Source organism: Rhipicephalus sanguineus, chromosome 9 (assembly GCF_013339695.2).
Source record: "Rhipicephalus sanguineus isolate Rsan-2018 chromosome 9, BIME_Rsan_1.4, whole genome shotgun sequence".
Taxonomy (NCBI): Eukaryota; Metazoa; Arthropoda; class Arachnida; order Ixodida; family Ixodidae; genus Rhipicephalus; species Rhipicephalus sanguineus.
The window spans coordinates 148,597,164-148,623,447 of NC_051184.2; the positions used below are offsets into that span (position 1 = coordinate 148,597,164).

General features: G+C 44.7%; 1 protein-coding gene across 4 annotated transcripts in view; it reads right to left on the bottom strand.

The window, feature by feature from the left end:
- The window catches only part of LOC119404002 (DNA-binding protein RFX2), a 478,787-nt gene that overhangs the window by 243,648 nt on the left and 208,855 nt on the right, over window positions 1–26,284 (bottom strand). For 2 of the 4 annotated variants that reach the window (XM_037670630.2, XM_037670632.2), the window contains exon 6: window positions 20,724–20,765. The exons of the other annotated variants lie outside the window; for them this stretch is intronic. In XM_037670630.2, the coding sequence (XP_037526558.1) occupies window positions 20,724–20,765 (42 nt within the window). The remainder of the gene's footprint in view (window positions 1–20,723; window positions 20,766–26,284) is intronic. 4 annotated transcript variants of the gene reach the window in all.

Genomic DNA, 26,284 nt, shown 5'->3' on the forward strand with positions numbered 1-26,284 from the left:
GCAGCAGCAGCTGTAATGATGAACCTCTGCGAGGGGTATTTAACCCTTTCAGGGTCAATGACGTACATGTACGCCTTCGCTAGTATGCTTAAAACGGGCGCCTTGTTCGATTATTTTTCTTGCTTGACATGTGCTGCCACACTGTGGGAATAGATGGAATATTTTGCTGAATCAATGTCTCTGTTTTTTTTAAAGCTTTACTACAGCGGTGCACCGGCTACTGCTTGAGCATCCGGTCGCATGAGTTTCGGTTTCGTCATTCGGGTAGTCCCAGCCTCTTGTGCTGACAAAAAACTGATGGCAGTCTGGTTTAGAATATCTCAAAGGGTTACTTGAGAGATTCTTGCTTTGTTATTCTCTCGGTTATTACTCACAGGGCCTGATTTTGCCTGTCTCCGTGCAGGCACTGACTGACACAAACGATGCCGCTATGGTTGCGTTTCCTGTTTTGGGGAGTTGCAAAAACCGCCTCTGTCTCGTTGGCGATAAGACGAAGGATTATTATAGGTTTCAGACTTGTTTTCGCTTTCCGGACACGCGCACAACCATACAGTTTTCTGCAGTGCGCTCGCCCGCACAGTTCGCTTGCGCTATGGAAGTGGGCGCCAGTTTCTCTGACGTGAGTCTAGCAGCGATTCCTCGAAATCGCCACGTGAGTGCCAAATCAGAATCTGATTCATTCGATGTCAGCTCGTCATACGAGGAGTTACTTATAAGTTAAAGGGACACTAAAGGCAAATAACAATTTATGTCAGAATGAAAGCTCAATGTATGACAACTTCTAAAATGGCAATATTATCAACAGCAGTGCCCTACTTGCCGAAAAATTAAGCTAAATGCACCACGTGATGAGCGCCACGAGTGAGACATTTTCAAAGTGATCCCGATGACGTATGAGAGTCTGCCTACAATAAATCACTAGTAATCAAACTAGCAGCAATAAAAAAGAACCTTCCGTGCATCAAAAGACGTAATAAAATGCTGTTTGTTGTTTCCTTGAGAAGTACGGACTGCTGGGCGAGTTGGTAACTCATCTTAATGCTGTGGTGCGCAAAGGAACGAAACACGAAGGAAGGCAAATGAAACACGGCGCAAACTATCAACTGAAAATTTATTGAAACACCAAACATATATATATGTGTGGTTAGATGACCCCGTGTTAAAGGCACATGTACACACAACGGCGTGTTTCGTTTGCCTTCCTTCATGTTTCGTTCCTTTGCGCACCACAGCATTAAGTTGTTGTTTCCGTTTGATTCATGGGAAAAAAGAACTTCTGTGGCGTTGCCATGGGAAACGGCGCGCGTGGTTCAAAGGTTCCGTTTTCGCCGAACTGCGCTTCGCCCGGCGCCCCGCTTCGCTCACGCGGTCGCGTCTCAGTGGTAGTTTTGGGATCGCGTACTGCCGCGTGTGTTTTGCGTGCTCGTGAAAGTCGCTGTGACAGAAAGTTCGACAAAATGCCGCATGCAACGACGCCGGCACTACGAGCCCTCAGCAGCATACTGCGTTCATCGGGGCTCAAGTCGCTGAATTGGAGCCCAGCGTCGCAAGCCAATGTCTCGTTCTCAAGTTCTCCGTCCACATCCATTGCGGCGATTGCAGCAAGCTTCGATGGCTTTGATGGCCGTTGTTGCTGTTGTGGGTCCTGCTACTTTCGCTCTGCCGCTACTAGTGTCGGCGGCCGTGCAGTAAAGGCGGGCAACGTTGGGCACGGCAGCAGTGACGTATGAAAGTCTGATTTCAGGCGGGTGATTTGAAGTGCGCTAATGCGATGCGGACCACTGAAACGTGATTTTATTTTAAAATAAGCACTCCCTTGGCATAAAAATAGCACTATGAGGTTTCTGGACCGCCATTCCAAGAATCAACGTCGACTTAATATTTGCAATAGTACGGAAAGCCGAGCTAGTTGGTACGAATTCATAGTGCAATAGCGCAAAAAACACAGGGACACAGGCAAGAGAGACGATACAGGCGCTAACTTTCAACTGACGTTTATTTTTTCGGAAACACACATATATACATACAAACAAACAATTGGTCATGCGCAGTGACTCCGTCCGACAGCAAAAACAAAAAATTCAAAAAGACGAAAAATTCTCACTTTCCCAGTCACAGCCCTGAGACCAGCAAATCTATTTCCTTATCCGACAGGGATAAAGATGGGTGGCTTATGCACTTATCTTTGAACCGTGAAATGAAAAACGCTTCGGCTACCTCTCTAGCTGTTTGATCGCCATTCTGAAATAATATGGCTGTGTCATCAAAACACGGGGTACATTTGCACTCTGCGCAGTGAAGGGACAGGTGGCTGCTTGGCCTGCATTTCAACGAAGAATGGTGTTCACGAAGGCGAACGTTTACGCACCGTCCAGATTGCCCAACATACGTGCGACCACATGACATTGGTAATTGGTAAACAACACCCTTCTTATTGCATTCTACAAACTTCATGGTATGGCGCATGTCACATTTCCCAGCCAAGTCAGCACTTCCTTTGTTGTACATACGCTCAACCGCTGGGCACACACGGCTAAGTTTACTTTTAGCGGAACATATTACCTTCACATTGTATTTTCTGCCAATCTTTTTTAAGCGATGCGAGAAGGTATGGACATATGGAATGACAGCCATTTTCATCTTTTCTGGTTCACATGCTTTTTTCGATTCATTTGGCGATTTAAAATACTTTACTGCTTTCTCGCACGTTGCGAGCAATGACGAAGACGGGAAACCTGCTTGTTTCAATCGAGCAACCTGGCCTTCAAGACTCTGCCTCATCAAGTGGTGGCACGTCTTCGACAGTGCAGACTTGAAACAAGAAAAAGCAATGCTGTTCTTAACAAGTTTTGTGTGGGAAGATCTGAAATTCAAAATTGGTTTTTCAGATCTTGGTGCATACATGTAACACGTGTGGTCCGCATCAAAAGATGGACGGTGCGTAAACGTTCGCCTTCGTGAACACCATTCTTCGTTGAAATGCAGGCCAAGCAGCCACCTGTCCCTTCACTGCGCAGAGTGCAAATGTACCCCGTGTTTTGATGACACAGCCATATTATTTCAGAATGGCGATCAAACAGCTAGAGAGGTAGCCGAAGCGTTTTTCATTTCACGGTTCAAAGATAAGTGCATAAGCCACCCATCTTTATCCCTGTCGGATAAGGAAATAGATTTGCTGGTCTCAGGGCTGTGACTGGGAAAGTGAGAATTTTTCGTCTTTTTGAATTTTTTGTTTTTGCTGTCGGACGGAGTCACTGCGCATGACCAATTGTTTGTTTGTATGTATATTTGTGTGTTTCCGAAAAAATAAACGTCAGTTGAAAGTTAGCGCCTGTATCGTCTCTCTTGCCTGTGTCCCTGTGTTTTTTGCGCTATTGCACTATTAATATTTGCCTTTAGTGTTCCTTTAAGACTCGGATGTTGATGAACGGCCAACATCTCAAAAGCGTGCGTGGCGAGATGATGCCGATTAGATCAAAGGCGACTTTTCTCCCTCCATGTTTCCATTTGAAAACACTTCATGCACTCATTTTCGTACATCTCTGAACTACACAGACGTTTACTGCAATGCATAATTTCTTAACAGTCATATAAGCTTTCTTTTAGAATTTATCGTGCTGTTACTCATGAATAAACCAAGTGTATGTAAGAACACAAATGATTTCTTATGTCACTATATGGCCGCCCTAAAAAATTGACAATTTCTTTCTGAAATAGATTCGCTTCAAGAAGTTAAATCAGCAATAGAAAGAATCAACACTGGATGCTCGCATTTGGTGACAAAATTCGACCCTCAGAGGGTTAAAACTTGGCAGGAGTGATGCACTTCACTCGCTAGCTGAGCAGGATCGGGTAACCCATTTGGTTGCTCTCTTGTGGAATTGAGCAGTGGAATTCACCATTAGACTGCAATCAAGTCACATGTGTGAGCTGCCATAGGCCATTGTTCAACAGAACCAGCTTTAGTTCTTTTAACAAATGATGCCACCATGCCTTCCTCCAAAACATTTTTTTTGTTTTGCATTCGTAATCCCCAGTGTTGATACATTCTTTGAGAAACACTGCCCTGACACATAGTTTTTTAAAGTGAAGACACCACTAACTGTCACATTTATGCAAAGTTCCCACAAAAATAAAAGCTACCAGTGTAGGTCAGGGGTGCAACAGCAAAAATAAGATTTGGAGCAGGTTACGAGGAAAAAAAGCTCCATTTCAGAGCACCATATTCCAAATTCGGAACAGTTTCCCAAAGAAAGCTTGTTTTTGGAACAGTAAACAAAAGATGTGCAAACCGTGCGGAATCAGCACAACCATGGTTTCAGTGGATAAAAACTGACCAATGAATTCCACGGCAATCAGCAATTCCTCGTGCATGGTGAGCTTGCACCAAGGTCGGCCCGAATGCTTAGTATTCATAGGACCACGCAAAGGAAGACAAAACAAAAGAATTGTATAAAAATGCAAACAATCTTTCTATTTGTACTAGAAAGTGCTGTTACCTATGAGTAGGTTTGGTCAGCCTATAACAACACTAGCCCAAACTTGAAATATATACCAAAGAGCTCTTCTGCCTGAGAAGCATCTAACTACACTGGACACAAATAAGACAATTGTTCTATACGAGTAGAAGTTAACTACAAGCTCATAAAGCATTAGTAGCCCAGACATCCATTACGTGATATGAACACTTGGACTTCTTGGGACTTTTTTTTATTGTGTGTTCAAGCATCTTAAGTGCATACCTGCTCAAGGCTTTAGTTCCCTTTCGTTAGGAGCGCATGGCCACTTGCAACTTTTTGTTGCCTTTTTGCTTGACACCCAAGTTGATTATTTTTCCAGCACTAGTGAGCAATGCCTCGCTGGCTGCTGCATGGTTCTCTAATAATGCTTGGTCCAGCAGCAAAAACTTCATGGAGTCCCCCCAGCAAACGCGCAAACATGCGAACCTCTTGTTTGGGTCTTGATAGCGCGACTGGATTGCACTGGATTGGGTGACGCTCTCTCTCCCAACTGCAGGTTGCCAACGCGTGCTTTGTTCCCTGCTAAAACTAGCGTAAACAAAAAATTGTGCTGTCACACGGGCGTTTTGGTACAGCGTTACGCAATTTCAACGAATATCATGGTTTTGGTGCAGCTGTTGCACCCCTGGTAGCTGGAAGGGACATTTGCAACGGGCTCACTGAAAAGTGCGATGTTTGGTTTTGCTGTAATGTCAGAGGGGTTGTGGTATGAACTTGATATGTGCAACAGACATATAGTAGCACTGAAGCACAATCACAAAAGGAAGAAACACAAGACGACAGGACAGGCGCTAACTTGCAACTTTATTCGAGAGTGAGTATGTGTGGTACACACACACACACACACACACACACACACACACACACACACACACACACACACACACACACACACACACACATGTGTGTGTGTGTGTGTGTGTATATATATATATATATATATATATATATATATATATATATATATATATATATATATATATATATATACTATTCCCAATGCGCAGACACATCGTCGACATCGCACAGGCCACACTGAGCATATTGGACCAAAGATGTAAAAAAACTATGTTCTGCGCCCTACAATGAAACAGACGTTTGACTGACACAATAAAATTTTTTCCCTTTTATCTGGAATGCCTCCAGAAGTTCACATGCCGTTTTATCTTTACTTCTGTCCAGGATCCTTACATCATGGAATGTCGGCTCACAAGAGCAGGTTTTGCAATGCGTCAAAAGGTGCGCAGTAGCATGTTTCTTTAAACTGTTCGTGTGTTCCCTCATGAAGTCATTTACGCATTTGCCTGTTTGTCCTGGACTTCGCACAGGTTAGGGGTGATTCATACAACACACCTGTCGCACACCAAGTGTAACGTTGGTGTGCTTGACTTGGCAGCCAGTCTTAGAGGTGCCCATGATGCAGGGCGCAGTTGGGCCAGCTTGTTAGGTGTGGAAAACACAACACCATACCTGTGAGCCAGTATTTTCAAATACTGGCTCAATTATCGGCCGCTCTGCTCACCAAATGCAGCCCCTGCTTTAAGCTTGTGGTGCAGGGAAACTGCCACAAATGCAATGACCGAATGAGGGTAGCCGAGCCAATTGGCATTTGAAGCTATCCTGCAGCATCTTGTGCTTCCTGAGTGATGATCCCAGGCAAGAGTGGCACAAGAAAATCTGTATAGATTTCCTTGTAGCTTCCTGCTGCAATCGGGTGCTTGTCAATTTCCCTTTCCGCCACCTTGCGAGATTCCGCAGAAGTGATTTGCAATAAGATCTAAAAGCTCACAAGGCATGCCAATGTTTTCATCTAATTCTGAAAGGAGCACGTCAAACAACACAGGTGGTCCGCAGGAGCCTATACCAATGCTCTTCTTTTGAAGAAATAAATGGTTGTCAAAAGTGATAAAAGTGTTCTTGAGGTATGCGTCAAGCAACACTAAAAAACTTTCCACACTTATACCAACAGAATTGTGAAACTGCACTTCCCCATTACATTGAATACACTTGTTTACCGAATAAAGAGGTCTTCAGTGTCGACCGAAAATCACGGGCACCTCTAAAACTGGCTGCCGAGTCAAGCACACCAACCGTTACACTCGGTGTGCGACAGGTGTGGTGTATGAATTCCCCCTAACCTGTGGGAAGTCCTGTGTGGGACAAACAGGCAGATGCGTAAATGGCTGCATGAAGGAACACACGAACAATTTTAAAGAATGATTTTACTGCCCACTTTTGGGCACATTGCAAAACCTGCTCTTGTGAGCTGAGATTCCAAGATGTAAGGATCCTGGGCAGCAGTAAAGATAAAACGGCAAGTGAACTTCTGGAGGAATTCAGCATAAAAAAGAAAAAAAATTGATCGTGTCAGTCGAATGTCTGTTTCAATGTAGGACGCAGAACACAGTTTCTTTACATCTTTGGTCCGATACGGCCCCTATTGCCTGTGCGACGTCGACGATGCGTCTGCGCATTGGGGATAGTATATATGTATATACCACCCATTCTCAGTCTTGAATAAAGTTGCAAGCGCCTGTCCTGTCGCCTTGTGATTGTGCTTCAGTGCTACTATATGTCTGTTAGCAAACACCAACTTGCCCAGCAACACATTCTCCTGCTTGATATGAGCACTTAACTTGGTAAGCAAAAGATACTAGCTGGATATGAGCTTACAAATCAAAGAAAACCACACCTTTGAGCACATTCCTTATATTGCACAAGATTTCACAATGATACTCAGACCAGTTATGGGTACATCATACAGCTCTCTCTACTTGCATATCACACTTTCAATAAGCAATTCTCCCAGAGATGCGAACGACGTGCAATTGGACTGGCTGCAAGACAACAAAGCAGCCAAGCCAGTCCTGATTCGCTCAGTCAACTTTGTAGCAGATAGGGTGCAACATTCTGTCTTATGCTATTGGCATAAGCTCTGTGTACAAGAATATTAGCATTGTAGTGCTGAGCCATTGCATGCAAGATAAGAGCAGAGCACAAGAAAGACAGGACGAGCACATCTTGCCTTCCCATCTTTCTTGCGCTCTGCTCGAGACCATGCACAACTCGTCCAGCAAGGCATTCTACTATATTGCATGCGAGTTGTTAGAGCACACCTGGAGTGGACTTGTCTGGCTAAATGTGTCTTTCGGGTGAACAATGTAGGTGAACCTGTTGAGCTGACGCCCTCTACTTCTCGAGGTGAAGAATATGCACTTGGTGTTCAATTTTCACAAACCAACGTTTCGACGAGTGGTCTCGTCTCCTTCAAGGAAGTTGCTGCCTTGAAGACGACAAGGCCACTTCAGTCACATCTGACCAAAGCAGTTCCCAAATGGCAGCAGCACTTTCACGCTTTTCAACCTTCATAGGCCACCTGCTTTTAATCGGGGCTTTCAGGCACCCCCACAGCTTTCTCCGCAGTGCCGTGGAACATCTCCCCTACTGGAGTATTATCATTAACCTTGAAGGGTTCCACTCTTGATAATATACGAGAGAAAGCAGGCAGTTTTTTGTTCCTATGCACCCTATGCTGTAAAGCACATGTTTTATGCTGCAGGCCAGCTGCTTTAGGCACCACGCACTCTACATAACGTCTCTAAGCAAACTAACTGTCAGATGTACAAGAATTTGTTCCCCCCCCCCCCCAAAAAAAAAAAAAGCTACATGCCAACTGCACTGTAGAATGGGTTGCAAGGCTAAGCCTAAGTTCTCATGTAACCTTCAGCCGGCACCCAGTGGTGCCTCCTCCATGCATTGCAGTGTGTGCTTTGATTACAAAAAAGATACACTGTGGTAGCAAATCTGTTGTAGACACGCTGTGAATAAAATAAACCATAAATGCATTGATGTGTTTATCTGCACCCATGGAAAACAAGTGTACTTAACCAGGCAGCTGCTCTTGCTTTGCAGAATTGCCCCGCCGCGGTGGTCTAGTGGTTATGGCGCTCGACTGCTGACCCGAAGGTCGCGGGATCGAATCCCGGCCGCGGCGGCTGCATTTTCGATGGAGGCGAAAATGTTTGAGGCCCGTGTACTTAGATTTAGGTGCACGTTAAAGAACCCCAGGTGGTCGAAATTTCCGGAGCCCTCCACTACGGCGTCTCTCATAATCATATCTTGGTTTTGGGACGTTAAACCCCAGATATTATTATTATGCTTTGCAGAATTTCCTAATTGTTTCCCACGCATCAACAACAATATTTTGCAATAAACCTCGGTTCAGCATCTTCATCTCGTCCCATCTCAAGCGCTGTTTTATTCTTCATCTACTACGCACCAACCAGCCCAATCAAGCCTACTGCATCAATTACAAGTGATGCTCACAAGCGTAAATGGAAACTGTTCAGCATACACGGCACCACAGGTCGTCCATCAATCACAGAAATTTCACGGCATGCTTTAACAGTGAATCATGAAAGGCAAACCCCAGTGATTTTTCTAGGTCAGTGGAGTCTAATAAAATTCGCTGGGTACATTCCTTTGCACGTTTCTATTCATTTATGCCAAATTACAGGCTTGAGAAGTGTGCGGATCATTTACAAATGAATTTGATGGATTGCCTCAAACTGCCCACCTGGCTGCCCAAAATTATTGGCTACATCGTGTGTATGAGGTCATTTATGGCAAAGCTATGGAAGTGACGGAACTGACGTGCCTCTACAGCATCTGCTGTCCATGACGCAATGTTCTTGCGTGTTTGGCCAGGGCTTCACTGGTTTGGCATGCGAATTTCAGTTCCCTATGGGGCGATGAGCAGAAAGAGGTGTTGCGCTGTGCGCTGCCACGATTTCCTGTGTAATTATCATCACAGTGACTAAACACCTGCAGCTAACTCTTACCATTCGTCTCGATATTAGAGTGTTTTAGCTAGCAGTGCCGGTTTACATAGAAAAGAACGGCAATACTGTACTTGCTGAAGAGTGCGCATGCATGAACTTCCCCATGCAGAAACTTTTCGTGACGCATACCAGGTCCACCTGTATGTGGTAAGCTGTCATCATCATCAGCATTAGCCTGACTACGCCCATTGCATGGCAAAGGCCTCTCCCATGTTCTGCCAATCAACCCGGACCTGTGCTCGCTGCTGCCACCGCAAACTTCTTAATCTCATCTGCCCACCTAACTTTCCGTCTCCCCCTCGCACGTTTGCCTTCTCTCGCAATCTTGTCTGTTACTCTTAATGAACAGCGGTTATCCTGCTTATGGGCTACATGCACTGCCCATGCCCATTTTTTCTTCTTGATTTCAACTGACATGTCCTTAAAGGGACACTAAAGGCAAATATTAAATCAACGTTGCTTGTTGAAACAGCGGTCCAGAAACCTCGTAGTGCTACTTTTATGCCAAGGAAGTGCTTATTTTGAAACAAAATCACGTTTTAGTGGTCCGCATCACGGTAGCGCAATTCAAATCACCCACCCGAAATCAGTCTTTCACACGTCACTGCTGCCGTGCCCAACGTTGCCCGCCTTTACCGCGCGGCGGCATGTACTGGCGGTGTGCGCCATTCGGGCATCCGACAACATCACATGCATGCGGCATTTTGTCGAACTTTCTGTCAGAGCGACTTTCACGAGCATGCAAAACACACGCGGCAGTACGCGATACCGAAACTACCACTGAGACGCGACCGTGTGAGCGAAGTAGGGCGCCGGGCGAAGCGCAGTTCGGTGAAAACGGAACCTTTGAACTACGCACGCCGTTCCCCATGGCACCGCCAAAGAGGTTCTTTTTTCCATGAATCAAACAGAAACGAACAAACAGCATTTTATTACGTCTCTTGATGCACGGAAGGTTCTTTTTTTATTGCTGCTGGTTTGATTACTAGTGATTAATTGTAGTCAGACACTCATACGTCATCGGGATCATTTTCAAAATGTGCCCCTCGTGGCGCTCATCGTGCGATACATTTAGCTTAATTTCTCGGTAAGTAGGGCACTGCTGTTGATAATATTGCCATTTTAGACGTCGTCATACATTCAGCTTTCACTCTGACATAAATTGAGATTTGCCTTTAGTGTCCCTTTAATACCCATCTGTTCCCTGACCCAGTCTGCTCTGTTCTTGACCCTTAAGGTTACACCTGTCATTTTCCTTTCCATTGCTCACTATGTGGTCTTCAGTCTAAGCTGAACCCTCTCTGTAAGCCTCCAGGTTTCTGCTCCGTAGGTAAGTACCCGTAAAATGCAGCTGTTATATACCTTCCTCTTGAGTGATAGTGGTAAACTACCATTCATGATTCGAGAATGCTTGCCAAATGTTCTCCATCCCATCCTTATTCTTTTAGCTACTTCAGTCTCATGGTTCGGCTCCGGAGGTTACCTTCCTAAGTAGTATTCCTTTACAAATTCCAGCGCCTCGCTACCTACTGCAAAGCGCTGTTCTCTTCCGAGGCTGTTGCACATTACTTTAGTTTGGTTTAGTTTTCTGCACATTAATTTTCAGACCTATAAGGTGACTCGCACTTGGTTTATATTAGATTGCAAAGATCCCATCGATGCGAAATTAAACGTCACTATCCATAAACTTATGCATTCTTCCCATAATAAATAATATTGAATTTTACTTTGTCTGCAAAGTTCCTGATGTTAGAATTTTACGCGATCATGGTATCCACAAAACTGAGCGACCTGGACAGACCTGGCGGTGCAGTGTGTGTAACCAGGCAAGCACATAACGTAAACAAGTGTGTTCTACTTCATCAAAGAGGATTGGCCTCCAAATCATCCATCAGACAGCTTGAGTATGTCAGTCACAGATATGGCACAGTTGGCGCGGCCTGGTCCACTGAGTGTAAGCTCTTGGCAGCTCTCATACCCTGTGCTGGCACAACCGGCATGCCTTGCAGTACTTCCGGTTTTTACCAGATTACACATCCCGCGATGACAGTACTGCTCGGTTGGGTTTCGGCACTGCGCTTTTCTGCTTATTTAAAATAATTCTTTGAATTTGCTGAGTATTTCTACTGTCAGGCCATTGAGAGGAGCGTCTCGGGAACATCGAAGCACCATTACTTTGACACGGTCAAAAAACCGCTGGAGCTGGTCTTTAAGGGGCCGTGAAATGTTTTCAGAAAATTTTGAATGACATGTGTATTCAGAATCTTGGCTGTCCATTCAATAATATACCTGATTCGTGTTATCGTGTACATTGATTTAATAGCTGTAAAAGCACAATTTCGACTTGCCAGTTTTTGTGTCATGCGACCCCTGGTGACATGTTAAAACACCAGTGCGGTAGGGGTCTCTATTCATGCCACTGGGTGGAGCTGGGTCTCTGCCATGCCTCTTTGCTACCGCCAACCCGGCGTGGCGATGCCGGTCATGTGACCCGTGCCTCGCTGAGCAATAGCCCTTCTTCCCCCTCCATAAAACCACCTGCAATAAACGCGGGAGAGCAGTCTCCCGTCAGTCTCGCCGAAGCTTGGTCGACGCATGGCCACTCTACGTGCCCTCCCGTCGTTCGGCCTCTCCGTCTGCCTGCTGCGGGGTTACACCGTGCTCCTGCCCTACACAACACATGGCACCAATACAACACCAGTGCACGTTTCCCTCAACTCTACAGCTCATGTCATTTTAGTTGGACACGAAAAAAGTTGTTGTCGACAAAACATGGCAGCATGGTGAAGCCCATTAAGCCATAATTGTCCGAGGCTTGGATAATGACGTCTCGCGCACAAACTGTGTAATTCCAATATGGCCGACCTTTCAAAGCTCAAGCGTCATTTGTTAAAACAGAGTCGGCTTTTGAGCTGTACTGTGAGCTAAAAAACTGCCATTCTATTACTTCCAAGCCTTTATATAAATCTATTATTTCGGAGCAAACGAAGGTATAAGACTACGATTATTATTAGGGGTGAGCGAATAGGGAAATTTCATCTCGAATCGAATAGTGCCAAATAGTGGCCAAAAATATAGAATATTGAATCGAATACTGAATAGTATATTTACACGAAACGTATACCGCCAGTTACAGCCAGAGAAAGGAAAAATCGGGGACGCTACAGCGTGTGACAGCTTTATTACGCGCTTGTTCGGGAGCGATTTTTCTTCTCCAGCTTTTATGGGTGCGCAGGCCTGTGGATACAAGAGCCACCCGTCCAGTCAGCAGCGGCACTCCTAACCTCTTAATGGCTAACACAGGGGGGTACGGTAGCTATTTTTTCCCCTTATCGTTGCGCAATACGGCTCATCTGACCACGGTAATGTTGTGCTTCATCCTCATGAGTGTTCCGGGCCCAAAAATCTTCGGGCGCCTGTTCACAGAAGCGTTTTAACTGCGCGCCGGAATGATGGGACTTTCTGAATGAGTGGTGCGGTGCGGCAGTAGTGACTGCACAGCGTGAACAAATTTTCACGTGTGAAGCCAGTCACCGAGGGTTTCGCGGGCCAAAGTCGGGACATTTTATGGCGCTTGCGGCATACGCGACCGAACTACGCAAGAAGTCCGTGCCTTAATTTGTTTCGAAGCGAAGTTGGGAAGGGCTTGACAGTTTTCACGTGTGTGTGTTTTTTACGTGCGGAAATGACATAATCTCCTTTAAAAGAAACATACGATCGCTTTTGAACCAGGATGTCGGTGGAAGTTTTAACGGTGGCCTACTGTACCGACGTTAGCATTAGTTAGCATCTAAACCACTCTTTCGTCAGTACCAAGTCATGCCTCTACGACTAGTCGTAAATTATAAAACAACAATAATGGTCTACAAGTCTCTAACAGGCAATGTCCCTCTTCACCACTCCCTTTTTATGCCATCACAATTGCAAACAAGAGCCCGTCATTGCGGTAACTTCCTAAAACCACTGGTTAAAAATATTTATGGCAAAAGGCGACTTTATAGCGTTGGCACGTCATTGTGGAATAACCTACCAGTTCAAGTGAAACAACACCATGCTTTCATTTTCATGCTTAAACGTCATTACAAGGAACTGTATTAGACTATTTATATGTTTAGTATTAAAAAGTGACATGATAAACTAACTAATGTTTTGTATCCTGATCAACAATGCTATTAAACAGATGTATAGAAATATTAGATGTATTAATTATGTTCAGTATGCAAACCAAAACCAGTTCAACTGCTGTGTATAAGTTATATGTTTTTCAATGTGTTCTTTATTTGTGTATAAGTTATATGTGTTTCAAAATTATCCATATCTTAAACTAAAATGTCGTTCATTGTATAACTTTGTCTCCTGCCTGTACTTTATATATACTATAGTTGCATGGATCCAAACTAGCATTCTGCTAAGGATCCAGATGTTGCTAACATGTTTTTGTTTTACTGTATTTCATTTAATGATAATAAAGTTCAAGTTCAAGTTCAAGTTTTAGCCACCCCACCCTAACCAAATTGCACATTGGATTTTGTTGCGTTTTAGATATTCGTCCTGTCGAATTATTCGATTAAGTATTATTCGATTCGAATTCAAAAGTCGAATATTCGCACACCCCTAATTATTATGTTTAAGATCATGATTATTGTGGCAGGCAGGCAGAAAAAGAGTGTTGCGCACTCGCCGTCATGGCTACTAGCAGTGCTGACGAACACTCCTAGGTTTTATGCACATACATACTCCATAAAGTGGACGGGAGAATGACCGCCGCCATAGCTGAGTGGTAGAGTATCGGATCCGTTATTCGAAGGTCACAGGTTCGGCCCCTCCCGGCAGCAAGTTATATTTTCGTCCACTTTACTTTCTTCCCATTTGCATCATAATTACTACAAATACCATCCCCTATTGCAGGTTTTTGGGTGTAGCGCCGAATTGGTAAGAAAGAAGATGACACGAAAGAGGCGCACTCGCAACTGAACTTTATTTTGCGTCGACTGCAAATATAAAGCTATGAAAAGCACCACGTGTTACCTCTAACACTGCCACATAGTAAAACCAGATAAAACCAGATAAAATGGCCTACCGCACTAATCATCGAGATAGTCTATTTCACATGAAAATAGGTCAAGAGACGGCTTGCTGACGCATCTGCTGCCCAACTTGTTGATGACATATGCTTCAAAAAACTCATGCTCTTGTTTTCTTCTATATCTTTTAAGTCTTCTCCAGCTCAGGTGCGCAGTGGGCTGACGCGCACTGTTTTATGCAATGAAGTGCCAAGTTGCTTCCCGTACCACTCTTTAACGTGCCCTTATGTTCCCTTAGACGTTTGTTGAGGCACCGCCCCGTTTGACTGACGTACACCAGTCCGCACTAAGTGAGTTCTAAGTCCAGACTTAGAACTCACATTCGCAAGGGAACACGTCTGTCGGGCGTACTCTCCCCGCTCCAAGAAGGCCTTGCTCCCGTTTACCTCTGGCCACTCCAAGCTAGTCAAGCGGGGCATCGCGGTATCAGCATTGAGGAACGCATTGCAGCGATCTTGCCACCACAAGATCCAGGACAGCTTTGTTACCCAAACGGAGAGGTTGAATGCTGCCGGGTTTCCCTCTCACGTGCTATGTGAATTGGCGACAATGCTTTTGTGCAAGAAACGCACCGATGCTGCAGAAAAAGACAAAGGACAGGAGACACGCCCAAAGACTGCGGTAATCCCTTATATTCACGGCGTCTCACATCGCATCAAAAAGAACGCGGGATGCGTAGGTGTTCGTGTTGTCTTCAGCGCCCCAAACAAGCTCGGAGCCATGTGCCGCCATGTGAATTCTCGTGAACACAGGACGCCGACTTGCACCAAGAAACACGTCACGTCCTTCGTCGAATGCCAAAGGAACGTCGTGTACGAGATCCCCCTGACGTGCGGACTGGTGTACGTCAGTCAAACGGGGCGGTGCCTCAACAAACGTCTAAGGGAACATAAGGGCACGTTAAAGAGTGGTACGGGAAGCAACTTGGCACTTCATTGCATAAAACAGTGCGCGTCAGCCCACTGCGCACCTGAGCTGGAGAAGACTTAAAAGATATAGAAGAAAACAAGAGCATGAGTTATTTGAAGCATATGTCATCAACAAGTTGGGCAGCAGATGCGTCAGCAAGCCGTCTCTTGACCTATTTTCATGTGAAATAGACTATCTCGATGATTAGCGCTGTAGGCCATTTTATCTGGTTTTATCTGGTTTTACTATGTGGCAGTGTTAGAGGTAACACGTGGTGCTTTTCATAGCTTTATATTTGCAATCGACGCAAAATAAAGTTCAGTTGCGAGTGCGCCTCTTTCGTGTCATCTTCTTTCTTACCAATTCGTACGCGGCGCTACACCCAAAAACCTGCAATGAAATACCAACTAGCCTGCATTGACACCCTTGTCCAGTATATTACCATCCCCTATACTTTCCTTGGATTTCTTCTGTTAGTTCTAATTAATGTTGTGTCTAGCAAAGAAAAACGAGCCCTTAAAAAATCCCCCTTCTTTCGATTATGTAATAGGTGTGTGAATAATAAATTATAGCCTTTGCAAATTGCTGTATATCAAAAGTTGACTTTGGCACACTTTTGTAGTTTTTGGCACCAAAACGTGATGCGATGCGTGTTTTGCTAGCTGGAGACGCCCTGTGAACCAGTGAGCAGTTGCCATGATGGTTTTCACGTGCACGAATGCAAATATTACTGCAGTTTAACCATACGAACCCTCAAAGGTCCACGACCAGTGCCCCATTGAATGCTGTTATGATTCATTGCACATGCTCAGCACATGCAGAGATTTAGGTCTACACACAAACAATGCTGCGTAAACTAGTAAGCTATGTTGACACAACACAACGCTCTTGCCAGTGAAGGCCTGCAGTGGAGACAAAGCGGCATTCTTCAGTCTTCTTTTCTCATATGAGCATTGTGCGCACTGACACTATAGCTCCCCTGCGTACCACAGCGTGGCTTATTTGCAGGTTTTAGTTCACTGAATAGTCAGTTTCAAGCTACAAATGCTTAGAATTTTTATTCGTTCTCTTCTTTGGTGTTAGGGTGGACAAGTGGGCATGTTGGTATTGCATGATCCGAGGTAAAAGGCGTGAAGACGGACGAGAGAGAGAGACACAGGGCACCCTCTCTCTCTCTCCTGGAATGCCTCTGGCACGTTCATAATGCCAACGTTCTGGGACGAACAACGGGTGTCCACTTTGTGCAAAGAAATCTCTATGTTGTCCACCTCTCTTTGAATGCAGGAAGCAACAGCAGTAGTTGCCGATTGCACTTCACCTAATGCGGAAAAGCATTCTGCGGAATTCGCACAATGTGCCATATCTGGCACGTACCGATATCTTCATTTCTATGTGTTCAATAAATGTAATTTCTTTCAGAATGCTTTCTCTTGATGCAAAATACGAGTGCATAGCAAAAGAAAAAAAAAAGTTCCCTCATGCTTTAAAATAATTCGTGCAATAGAGGGTTAATAAAAACCAGCAGACAATGAAGCCAAGGAATTTATACGGGACATTAATTGTACTGCTTTAACTGTGTCTTAGTGATTGTGATATAAATGTAAACAAAGTAAATTGGACGAAAGGACAACTTGCGACTGGTAGGGACCGAACCTGCAACCTTCGAATAATGCGCCCAATGCTCTACCAATTGAGGTATGGCAGCAGTCCTCCTCTTGTCTACTTTATCAGGTATTTATGTGCACCCATTTGCTGTCTTTTGCTTCATCTACCTTCACGTAATTGTTGAAATGAAACTTGAGTGCCAATGCCTTAGGTAGCATTCATAGGTCAGCTTCCAGCTCGTAATAACGTCACATCCCACATGACACCAGCTGGCAACAAAAGAGTGCTCCACACTCGCCATCATGGCTGCGAGCGGCACCGGCTAACACTCCCAAAATTCCATAAAACATAAATACCCGATAAAGTGGATGGGAGAGTGACTGCAGTGGACACGTTATTCGAAGGTTGTAGGCTCGGTCCCTACCTGCGGCAAGTTCATTTTTCACCCACTTTATTTCCTTTCCAGTTGTGTCATAATTGCTCTGCTACTGTTATAAGTTACAAATAATGTCCTCTATACCTTCCTTTTCCTGTCTCTTAAGGTTACACCTATCATTTTCCTTTCCATCGCTCGGTGCGTCGTCCTCAATTTATGTTGAACCCTCTTTGTAAGTCTCCAGGTTTCTGCTCCATAGGTAAGTACCGGTAAGAAGCCGCTGTTATATACCTTCCTCTTGAGGGATAGTGGTAGACTACCATTCATGATTTGATAATGCTTGCCGAATGAGCCCCATCCCATCCTTATTCTTCTAGTTATTTCACTCTCATGGTTCGGCTCCGCGGTTACTACCTGTCCTAAGTAGACGTACTCCTTTACAACTTCCAGTGTCTCGCCACCTATTGCAAAGCGCTGTTTTCTGCCAAGATTGTTCCACATTACTTTAGTTTTATGCATATTAATTTTCAGATTTACTCTTCTACTTTCCGTATCCAGTTCAGTAATCATGAGCTGTAATTCGTCTCCTGCGTTACTCATCAATGCAATGTCATCAGCGAATCGCAGGTTACTGAGATACTCTCCATTAACTCTTATCCCTAATTCTTCCCAATCTAGGGCCCTGAAAACCTCCTGTAAAGATGCGGTGAATAGCATTGGAGAGATCGCGTCTCCCTGCCATGGGTCAGAGTGGGTCAGGGAACAAACGGGGGTTAAGGATATCATAGTTCAAATCAAGAAGAAGAAATGGATATGGGCCGGGCACGTAGCCCGTGGGCAGGATAAGCGGTGGTCATTAAGGGTAACTGACTGGATTCCAAGAGATGGCAAGCGCGTGAGGGGGAGACAGGAAATTAGGTGGGTAGAGGAGATTAAGAAGTTTGTAGGTATAACGTGGCAGCAGAAAGAGCAGGACCGGGTTGATTGGCGGAACATGGGAGAGGCCTTTGCCCTGCAGTGGGCGTAGACAGGCTGCTGCTGATGATGACGATGATACCTTCCTTAGCTCCCTTGCCTATTGGTTTCATCATGTTGTGTCCAACAAAGAAATGAGCCCTCGACCAATCTGCCCCTCTTTCGTTGCTTCATTAAGTCAGGGGTGCAACAGCTGAAACAGGATTTGCAGCAATTTTTGGAGCAGCAAAATGTTGCTTTTGGAGCACGAAAATTCAAAATTGGAGCAGGTTACAAAAAAAAACCTGAATTTTTTAGCACGACATCCCAGATTTGGAGCAGTATAACAAAGAAGACAAAAATTACTTAGCTCAATGCAAACACAAGGAAGGTACACGACGTTGTAGAATAAACAGTTGCCAGTAAAGCGCGTGTCCCTTGTGTACCTTCCTTGTGTGTCATGATTGTATTGCGCTAAGCAATTTTTGTCAGTATGCACCAACTTAGGCCCCCAATGAGTCCTATTAACAAAGAAGGCATTCTTTAAGAAAAGAAAACAAAAATATGTACAAACCATTAAAAATGAGCTAACTCATGCGCAGTGCACGTGAACACTGCTATTTCAACAAAACCAGTTTGTTGAGCCACCCCACAGTGCGAACAATGACTAAGTCCACAATAGCATTTGCAGAGCCTGTCAAATAATTCGACAGGCACAGCAAATGCTAAAGTGGACCTGCGAACCTGGCAACCTCGAAATTTGGGAGATTCATAAAGCAGGAGCAAGTGGGGTGGAGAAAAAAGAAAACTGGCGTACGTTTTTGTCTATTTCTCAAGGCTGCAGAAACGCCATACGCAGCAGCTCCAAATCATTGCCAATAACTTTTTAGACGTCAGCGATCATACTAGTACTTGTAATTACACGACGCGTGCACGAATGGGTAATTAAGGAACAAAATGTGCTGTGTCCTGCCAGAAATTTTTTTTCGGGGGGGGGGGGGGGTTAACCATACTTTATGTGTGTTCGTGCGTGCATTTGAATGTGTGCGTGTAGTGTAATATACGCAAGCAAAACTGAAAAATTTCGGGGGGGGGGGGGGGGGGGGGTTTGAACCCCCTTAACACCCCCTGGCTACGCCCCTGGTCCCTTCTAAATCTTAGTACGCTTTTCTGCAGGACACCGGTGTACTGTGGCAAAAGTGGCTTAAAAAGCATTCTGCACGCAATACTATAACGAGCATCAGGTAATTTGAGAACCACTGTCCTTTTTATTGTGATAGCAATTATATGATCACTCTCGACGGGTTTTTGCCGTCACGTCCCCTAAAAAGTCCAAAGTGATAATAACACCCCCCATGCACAATGTTCTACCGCGGGTAAAAGCGCGCGAGTGCGGGCGACGAACGCGGCTGAAGCAGAGATCAAACGAGCCAGCCCATCTCCGTCGCTCGGAGGGCGCATGCGATAACACCACTCCACTCGGGAGGCCTGCCGTCGGAACAGAGAGGAAACGCCCCCGCCCGGCCCCCGTCTTGAACGAGCATGAAAAGACGCGAGGGGAGGGGGGGTGTTGTCGCTCGAGCAGCAACTTTGAACTTTGCTTGTAAGGACGCGGTCGCGATTGCTGGCGCGCGCGCTATCTCGGCATTCATTATCGGGCGGCCCTATACCCTTCTACGTGCTGCGCTCTCAATGTGAAGACACTGTGCAGAAGGAGCATCTTTCCCTGTAGCGGCCGTATTCTCTTACACCAACGTTTTGTAGAGTTACGCGAGGTTGGATACAAAAGAGTTTGCTGCCAGCCTCCCTTCGTATAACATTACAATTTGTTGCTATCGCATTCTCACTTCATTCTTGCAGTGAAACTGTGACTTCTTTCTTTTCTTTCGCGAACGGGGGGGGGGGGGGGTTGGGTGGAGTTAGGGTTAGGGTCTGCGTGTCAGAGTAATGGATGAAGATGCCCACACTGCAGATGACTAACGCGGCGCCTCCATTTCTCGCTAAAGTTTGCGCAACTGAGAAAATTTTGAAGGTGATCAGGCATTTTGGCGCAGCGTGGCGCAATTTCAACAAATTTCATGGCTTTGGCTCAAGCTTGGCGCAAAAATAAGCAATTGTATCAAATTGGCGCAATAGGCGCAGCTGTTGCACTCCTGCTAAGTCCTTAAAGTCTTTATGAAGTCCTTCATGAAAGGACTTCACAGAGTCCTCTTGTGCAAACTGAACAAATGGACTTTGTTCAACCTGTGTGCTAGGGCAAGTCAACCGAGCATCAACTAGCCCAAACCCTCACATACATGTGACAAGACATCATGCAACACACATGCAAGAAAGCAAGCAAGCTAAAACATCATGGTGGCTTTCACACAAGCGACGACAATCAGTGCAGTGGGTGAGATTCATCATGTGGCAAAGTGGTTAGTAAATGGCTTACGGTTTTCGAGCTTAGAAAGGAAACTTCCGCCACTTCCAGAGCCTGTGCGCAATGCAAGTAAATGGGAGGAGAACGAGAGAGAGAGAAAAAAAAGTTTGTGTTAGTACCCAGCGGGAGGAGGAACAACACACACGGTAAGTCAGCACTAATCACACAAACCAACAATCAAAACAACCACATGGTTTTCTCAAGATTAAAGCGCAACTAAAACACGCACAAGAACAAGGAGACGCAAACACAGCGCTGACTTCCAACTGAAGTTTTCTTTACAATGGGACAAATGTTGTGTACATAGTGCATAGAGGAACACACAAAACGATGCACACGTGACCGTTTTAACGAAGCGTCCCAATGAAGCACGTGCGAGCATTCTGTGACAACAGCGGACAGATTAGGGCTTTTTGTGTCTTCTTCTGTTTATATCAGATTTGTAGCATTGTAATAAAATTTGACAAAGGTCAGGGCAGCATCCATTAACAGCATCCATCGTTTCGACGCTGCTCTGCCGCGTCGAAACGATGGCAACTGTGGCATTCTTCACAGCCCAACTTTTCACTACTAAACAACAACCATGGCACAAGAGAAGACCGTAAGACACGTCATGCTATCCTGTGTGGTGTGTTCTACAAGCAGTGGGCATGGACGCACAACCAAAATGTGGCACTCACGCTTCTTATTCATCATTACGCACATTCTTGGTTTCGCTGGATTTGCCGGCTGCGCAGACGGCGCCGCGTTCACGGTTTCGACGGATGGAGGTTTCGACAAGGGACCCTCATGCGACGCCCCCGACTGGTGGGTTCGTGGCGCACGACCGCCTTCGCTGCTGACAGTCAGCGGTGCCACGTACCGTTTCCCCAGGGTTTGCCTTTCCTCGGAGTGTCACAGCCATAGCGACATTGACTACACACCTGCCGGATCCTTTAAATCCAACGGATCTTATCACCAGTGGGCATGGACGCACAACCAAAATGTGGCACTCACGCTTCTTATTCATCGTTACGCAGGTTAGTTGCAGTTCATTACCACCTGTTAAGTCTCTTCGATCAGACAACTGATGCATTGCTGTGCTTCCATGCCCCAGTGTTCTGCTTGATCCTTTCTGTGCCTTGTTTTTCGCGTTCTGCGGAGACGTCGAGCAGAATCCCGGTCCTACTGATGGAATACTTAAGGTGGTGAAAGAAACAAATGCTCGATGCATTCGAATTGAGGCAAACCAAAGCAACATTGTGCAAGCAATCGACAACCTTAAAAGTGCCCACACTTCTTTGGTCACCTGTATCGGGCATTAATGAGCGCTTACGGTCAGTGGAACAAGAAACTGTTTGTTTTGAGGGATTCGAGCAAGACGTCTGCTGCACACGTGAATGTGTGTGCACAATGCAAAAAGAACTAACTACATTACGCGCAAAACTTGACGACGCTGAGGATCGTTCTAGGCGGGACAACCGGTTGTTCTTTGGCATCGCGGATGATCCTCTAGAAAACTGGGAGCGATCAACAAAAAAAATTATCGGGCTTGCATCGGATAAACTGCAGCTGGGTGTGTCCAGATAAAATCGAACACGAGGTCCCGGTCACCATTCCCGATTTTGATGAAATTTACTGTAGGTCTAGGCATTACGCCCAGAACAACGGTTTCGAAGTTAGTTTTGCGAAAAAAATTTTGTTAGCCTGAAAAAAAATATACAAATTTTGGCCGCAACAAACACTTTTCCGTTAATTTTGCGATTTCTGAATTTTGAGAGCACCTAGGGAAAAAATGGTGCGCTTCTTGGTCACAATATTTATTCCCCTTAAAGAACAAGTGAAATACAATCCTATGAGTCTATTTTTCCCTTGCTTGTCGAAGCACTTTTGAAGAAAAAAATCACAAACTTGGCAAATCACACAAGATACCTGTATTTCAGGAATTTATTTCTGCAAGCAAGTTATAGTGAGGATAATAAAAATCGGTACATGTTAACTTTGATACTTTCGCTCTCTTTTAAAATAATTTGGTGGTTTTATTGCGCTCCGTTTTACTCGATAATTGGACTGAAACGTAAGCGATTTACCAAAAATGCCAAACTTTGAAAATAGTTTTCTCAAAAAGGCCATTTTTAATTTTTTTTAAATCCCTCTGATTGAAGTCAAGGACGTCATCTTCCATTCTTCATAAAAAATGTAGCATTATTTTGATTGCTAACAAGTTATAGTGCGTCAAATGTGACCAAGCCAGCCTAGCGGCCATGTCGTTCGTTATGTGCTGAAACTCGGATATAAGTTATTAAATATACTTGTACGTGACATAATCACAAATCAGCAGCTCCACAGCAACAAATGCGCAGCCAGGTGTCACAGTTCAGCAAGCTTTCTCTTGCGATGAGCCGCTTGACAAACTCGCAGCAGCAGCTGCTCGATGCTGCGGGCAAAACTACGCTCAGAAAACGAAAGAGAGAAGGAATGCATCACTGTGAAAGTTAAAGGCTGTTAAGTGTCAAGAAATGTCATGATATGCAACGAAAACTCTGCCGGCTATTTCACAGTGAGCGCCTCCAGTAGTGCGGTCATGTGCTGCTTTCTCTCTTTTGATGGCCTAAAGATCATTAGGTTCATTCTATGAGCAACGTATGACACAAAAGAAAGCCATTGACATCTAAAGAAAGCTGTCATACGTGCTTCCGATCGTCGAACAACTCAAACTGCAGTTCTTCTCCATCTCGTGCCAGAACACTTGTGTCAGCCAGCTGTGAAAAGAAGTGTGTCCAAGTCCCTTGCTTCATTAAAGAACCGCTTTTACAATACTGTATTGTTGTGCGCCCGCAGATAGAATATTCAACGCAAGTCGAGCGTTTATTATGATATTTTGCGGCTGCGGGCATAAGAGCAGGAAAAAAAAAATACATGCGTGCTGCATTGAAGGTGCTCACTGCGAAATTGCCGGCAGAGTTTTCGTTGCATATTATGACATTTGTTGGCACTTAACAGCCTTTAACTTTTACAGTGATGCATTCCTTCTCTCGTTTGTCCTCTGAGCGTAGTTTGGCGCTCAAGCGGAGTTCATCTGCTGTCAAAGAGGCACTCATGTAATGTGAGCGCCCGCTGCATCGAGCGGCTGCTGCTGCGGGTTTGTCAAGCGGCTAATCGCAAGACAAAGCTTGCTGAACCGTGACACCTGGCTGCGCATTTGTTGCTGTGGAGCTGCTAATTTGTGATTATGTCACGTACAAGTATATTTAATAACATATATCCAAGTTTCAGCACATAACGAACGACATGGCCGCTAGGCTGGCTTGGTCACATTTGACGCACTATAACGTGTTAGAAATCAAAATAATGCAACATTTTTTATGAAGAATGGAAGATGACGTCCTTGACTTCAATCAGAGGGATTAAAAAAAAAAATTAAAAATGGCCTTTTTGAGAAAACTATTTTCAAAGTTTGGCATTTTTGGTAAATCGCTTACGTTTCAGCCCAATTATCGAGTAAAACGGAGCGCAATAAAACCACGCAAATTATTTTAAAAGAGAGCAAAAGTATCAAAGTTAACATGTACTGATCTTTATTATCCTCACTATAACTTGCTTGCAGAAATAAATTCCTGAAATACAGGCATTTTGTGCGATTTGCGAAGTTTGCAATCTTTTTTCTTCAAAAGGGCTTCGACAAGCAAGGGAAATAATAGACTCATAAGATTGTATTTCACTTGTTCTTTAAGGGGAATAAATATTGTGATCAAGAAGTGCACCATTTTTTCCCTAGGTGCGCTCAAAATTCAGAAATCGCGAAATTAACGGAAAAGTGTTCTTTGCAGCCAAAATTTGTATATTTTTTTTCAGGCTAACAAAATTTTTTTCGAAACCATTGTTCTGGGCGTAATGGTTAGACCTACAGTAAATTTCATCAAAATCGGGAATGGTGACTGGGACCTCGTGTTCGATCTTATCTGGATACACCCAGCTGCAGCTTTCGTGAGATAGCATTGCACGTTCCCATAGGTTGGGACGATACAAAATAGGGAGTAACAGGCCCATTATTGTCAATTTTGCTGCACACAAAACTAAAGAACTAGTTTTCTCAAAGCATTCTCTGCTTCCTGGAACTGAACTCGGTATAAAGCAAGACTATTTGCTCGCTACACGCATTGCCCGAAAAAAACTGAGCGAGTTTAGCAAAATGTAAGTTAACCCACAACAAACTTCTCGCATGTGGTAAGTGCTATATTTACGTTCCAGGCGAAGACAGCATGCACGAAGGTACTAGCAAAGAATATGGTAATCCTTCAAACAATGTGTTGGTGAATTCCATTGGCAGATTCGGAGCACTTCCGGTAGCAGTTTTTCTTGTCCATTTAGAGCAAGTCTGTTCCATTGGTGGATTGGGAGTGCTCCCTGTATGTTTCATTGGCAGATCTGGAGCACGACCTCCTCTATAAACTTACGACCTGCTCATGCCGCCGCTCCCCATGTCGCCAGATTTGCTTTTGCTTGTTTGCTTTCTTTTAGTTCTCCAAAGTGCCGCAGCACGCCTTGGCGCCACAACTTACCCCCATCGCTGCAGCCGCCAAGCCGCTGTTCTGCTTGGTGCGTGCGTGCATTCGCTTGACGTTGTGGCACTCGAAGGCTATCGCTTGTCACATCTATCTTTAATAGAAAAAAAAGTAGAGCTGGGCAAGCAACGTAGTGCACAGGACTTATAACCAACGTGTAGCGAGAGCGACGAAGTGGATATCGAGGGATGGCTAGCGCAGCCGAGGTAAACAGCCGAGTTAGGTGGCTTGATGAAATTCAAAAATTGCAAATTGAGGGATAAAACGGAATTGGCGTGTGCAAGACGGGGCAAGAGATCATTGCGAGAGGTCTTTACCCTGCAGTGGACACAGAATAGTCGGGTCATGATAATGACATCGAATATTTCACCTCTGCATTGAGATATTTGAAAGTTGTTGGATATCTGGGAGATTTTGTCTGGTCCCAAAAGCAGTGTTTACTGGATCCTTGGGAAGTATTTTGCTTTGAGCAGGGATGAATTTTAATTCTGCCGGTAGTTATTGCAGATGGAATGCTGATGGACTGTAGGAAAAGCGTGGGGTGCTAGGTAGAATGTGCATATATATTCCTTTATGTCCTTGGTTGTACTGTTCACTTTTTTTACTAGAGGTATTGTTGATTGCACTGTTAATGTTTTTGTGCACTAATAAATTGCATTTTGCAGGTATCAACATTTTCGTTGCCGATTAGATTTTCCTGTATTAGTATTTCATGCTTCAAAAGCAATGTTTGGACTAGATTATTATTTACTACTGGTGCTGCAGTGTGCCATTGATTCTGGGAATAAGACATTCGTTTGAACCATAAGCTTACCTATCTGTTTCTTGCCATGGTAAACTGTGAATACAGCCACTTACAAATGTTTTTGAGTGTTAAACTTGTAGGAAAATTCCAATTTTTAGCACTGAGCAAGCAATTTATGCACATTTATAGCCATGGGCGTCGGCAGGGGGGTGCAAAAGGGGCAGTTGCCCCCCTCAAGCCACATCAGCAATGTCTCCCACCCAAGCCACACAAGCGCTCCCCCC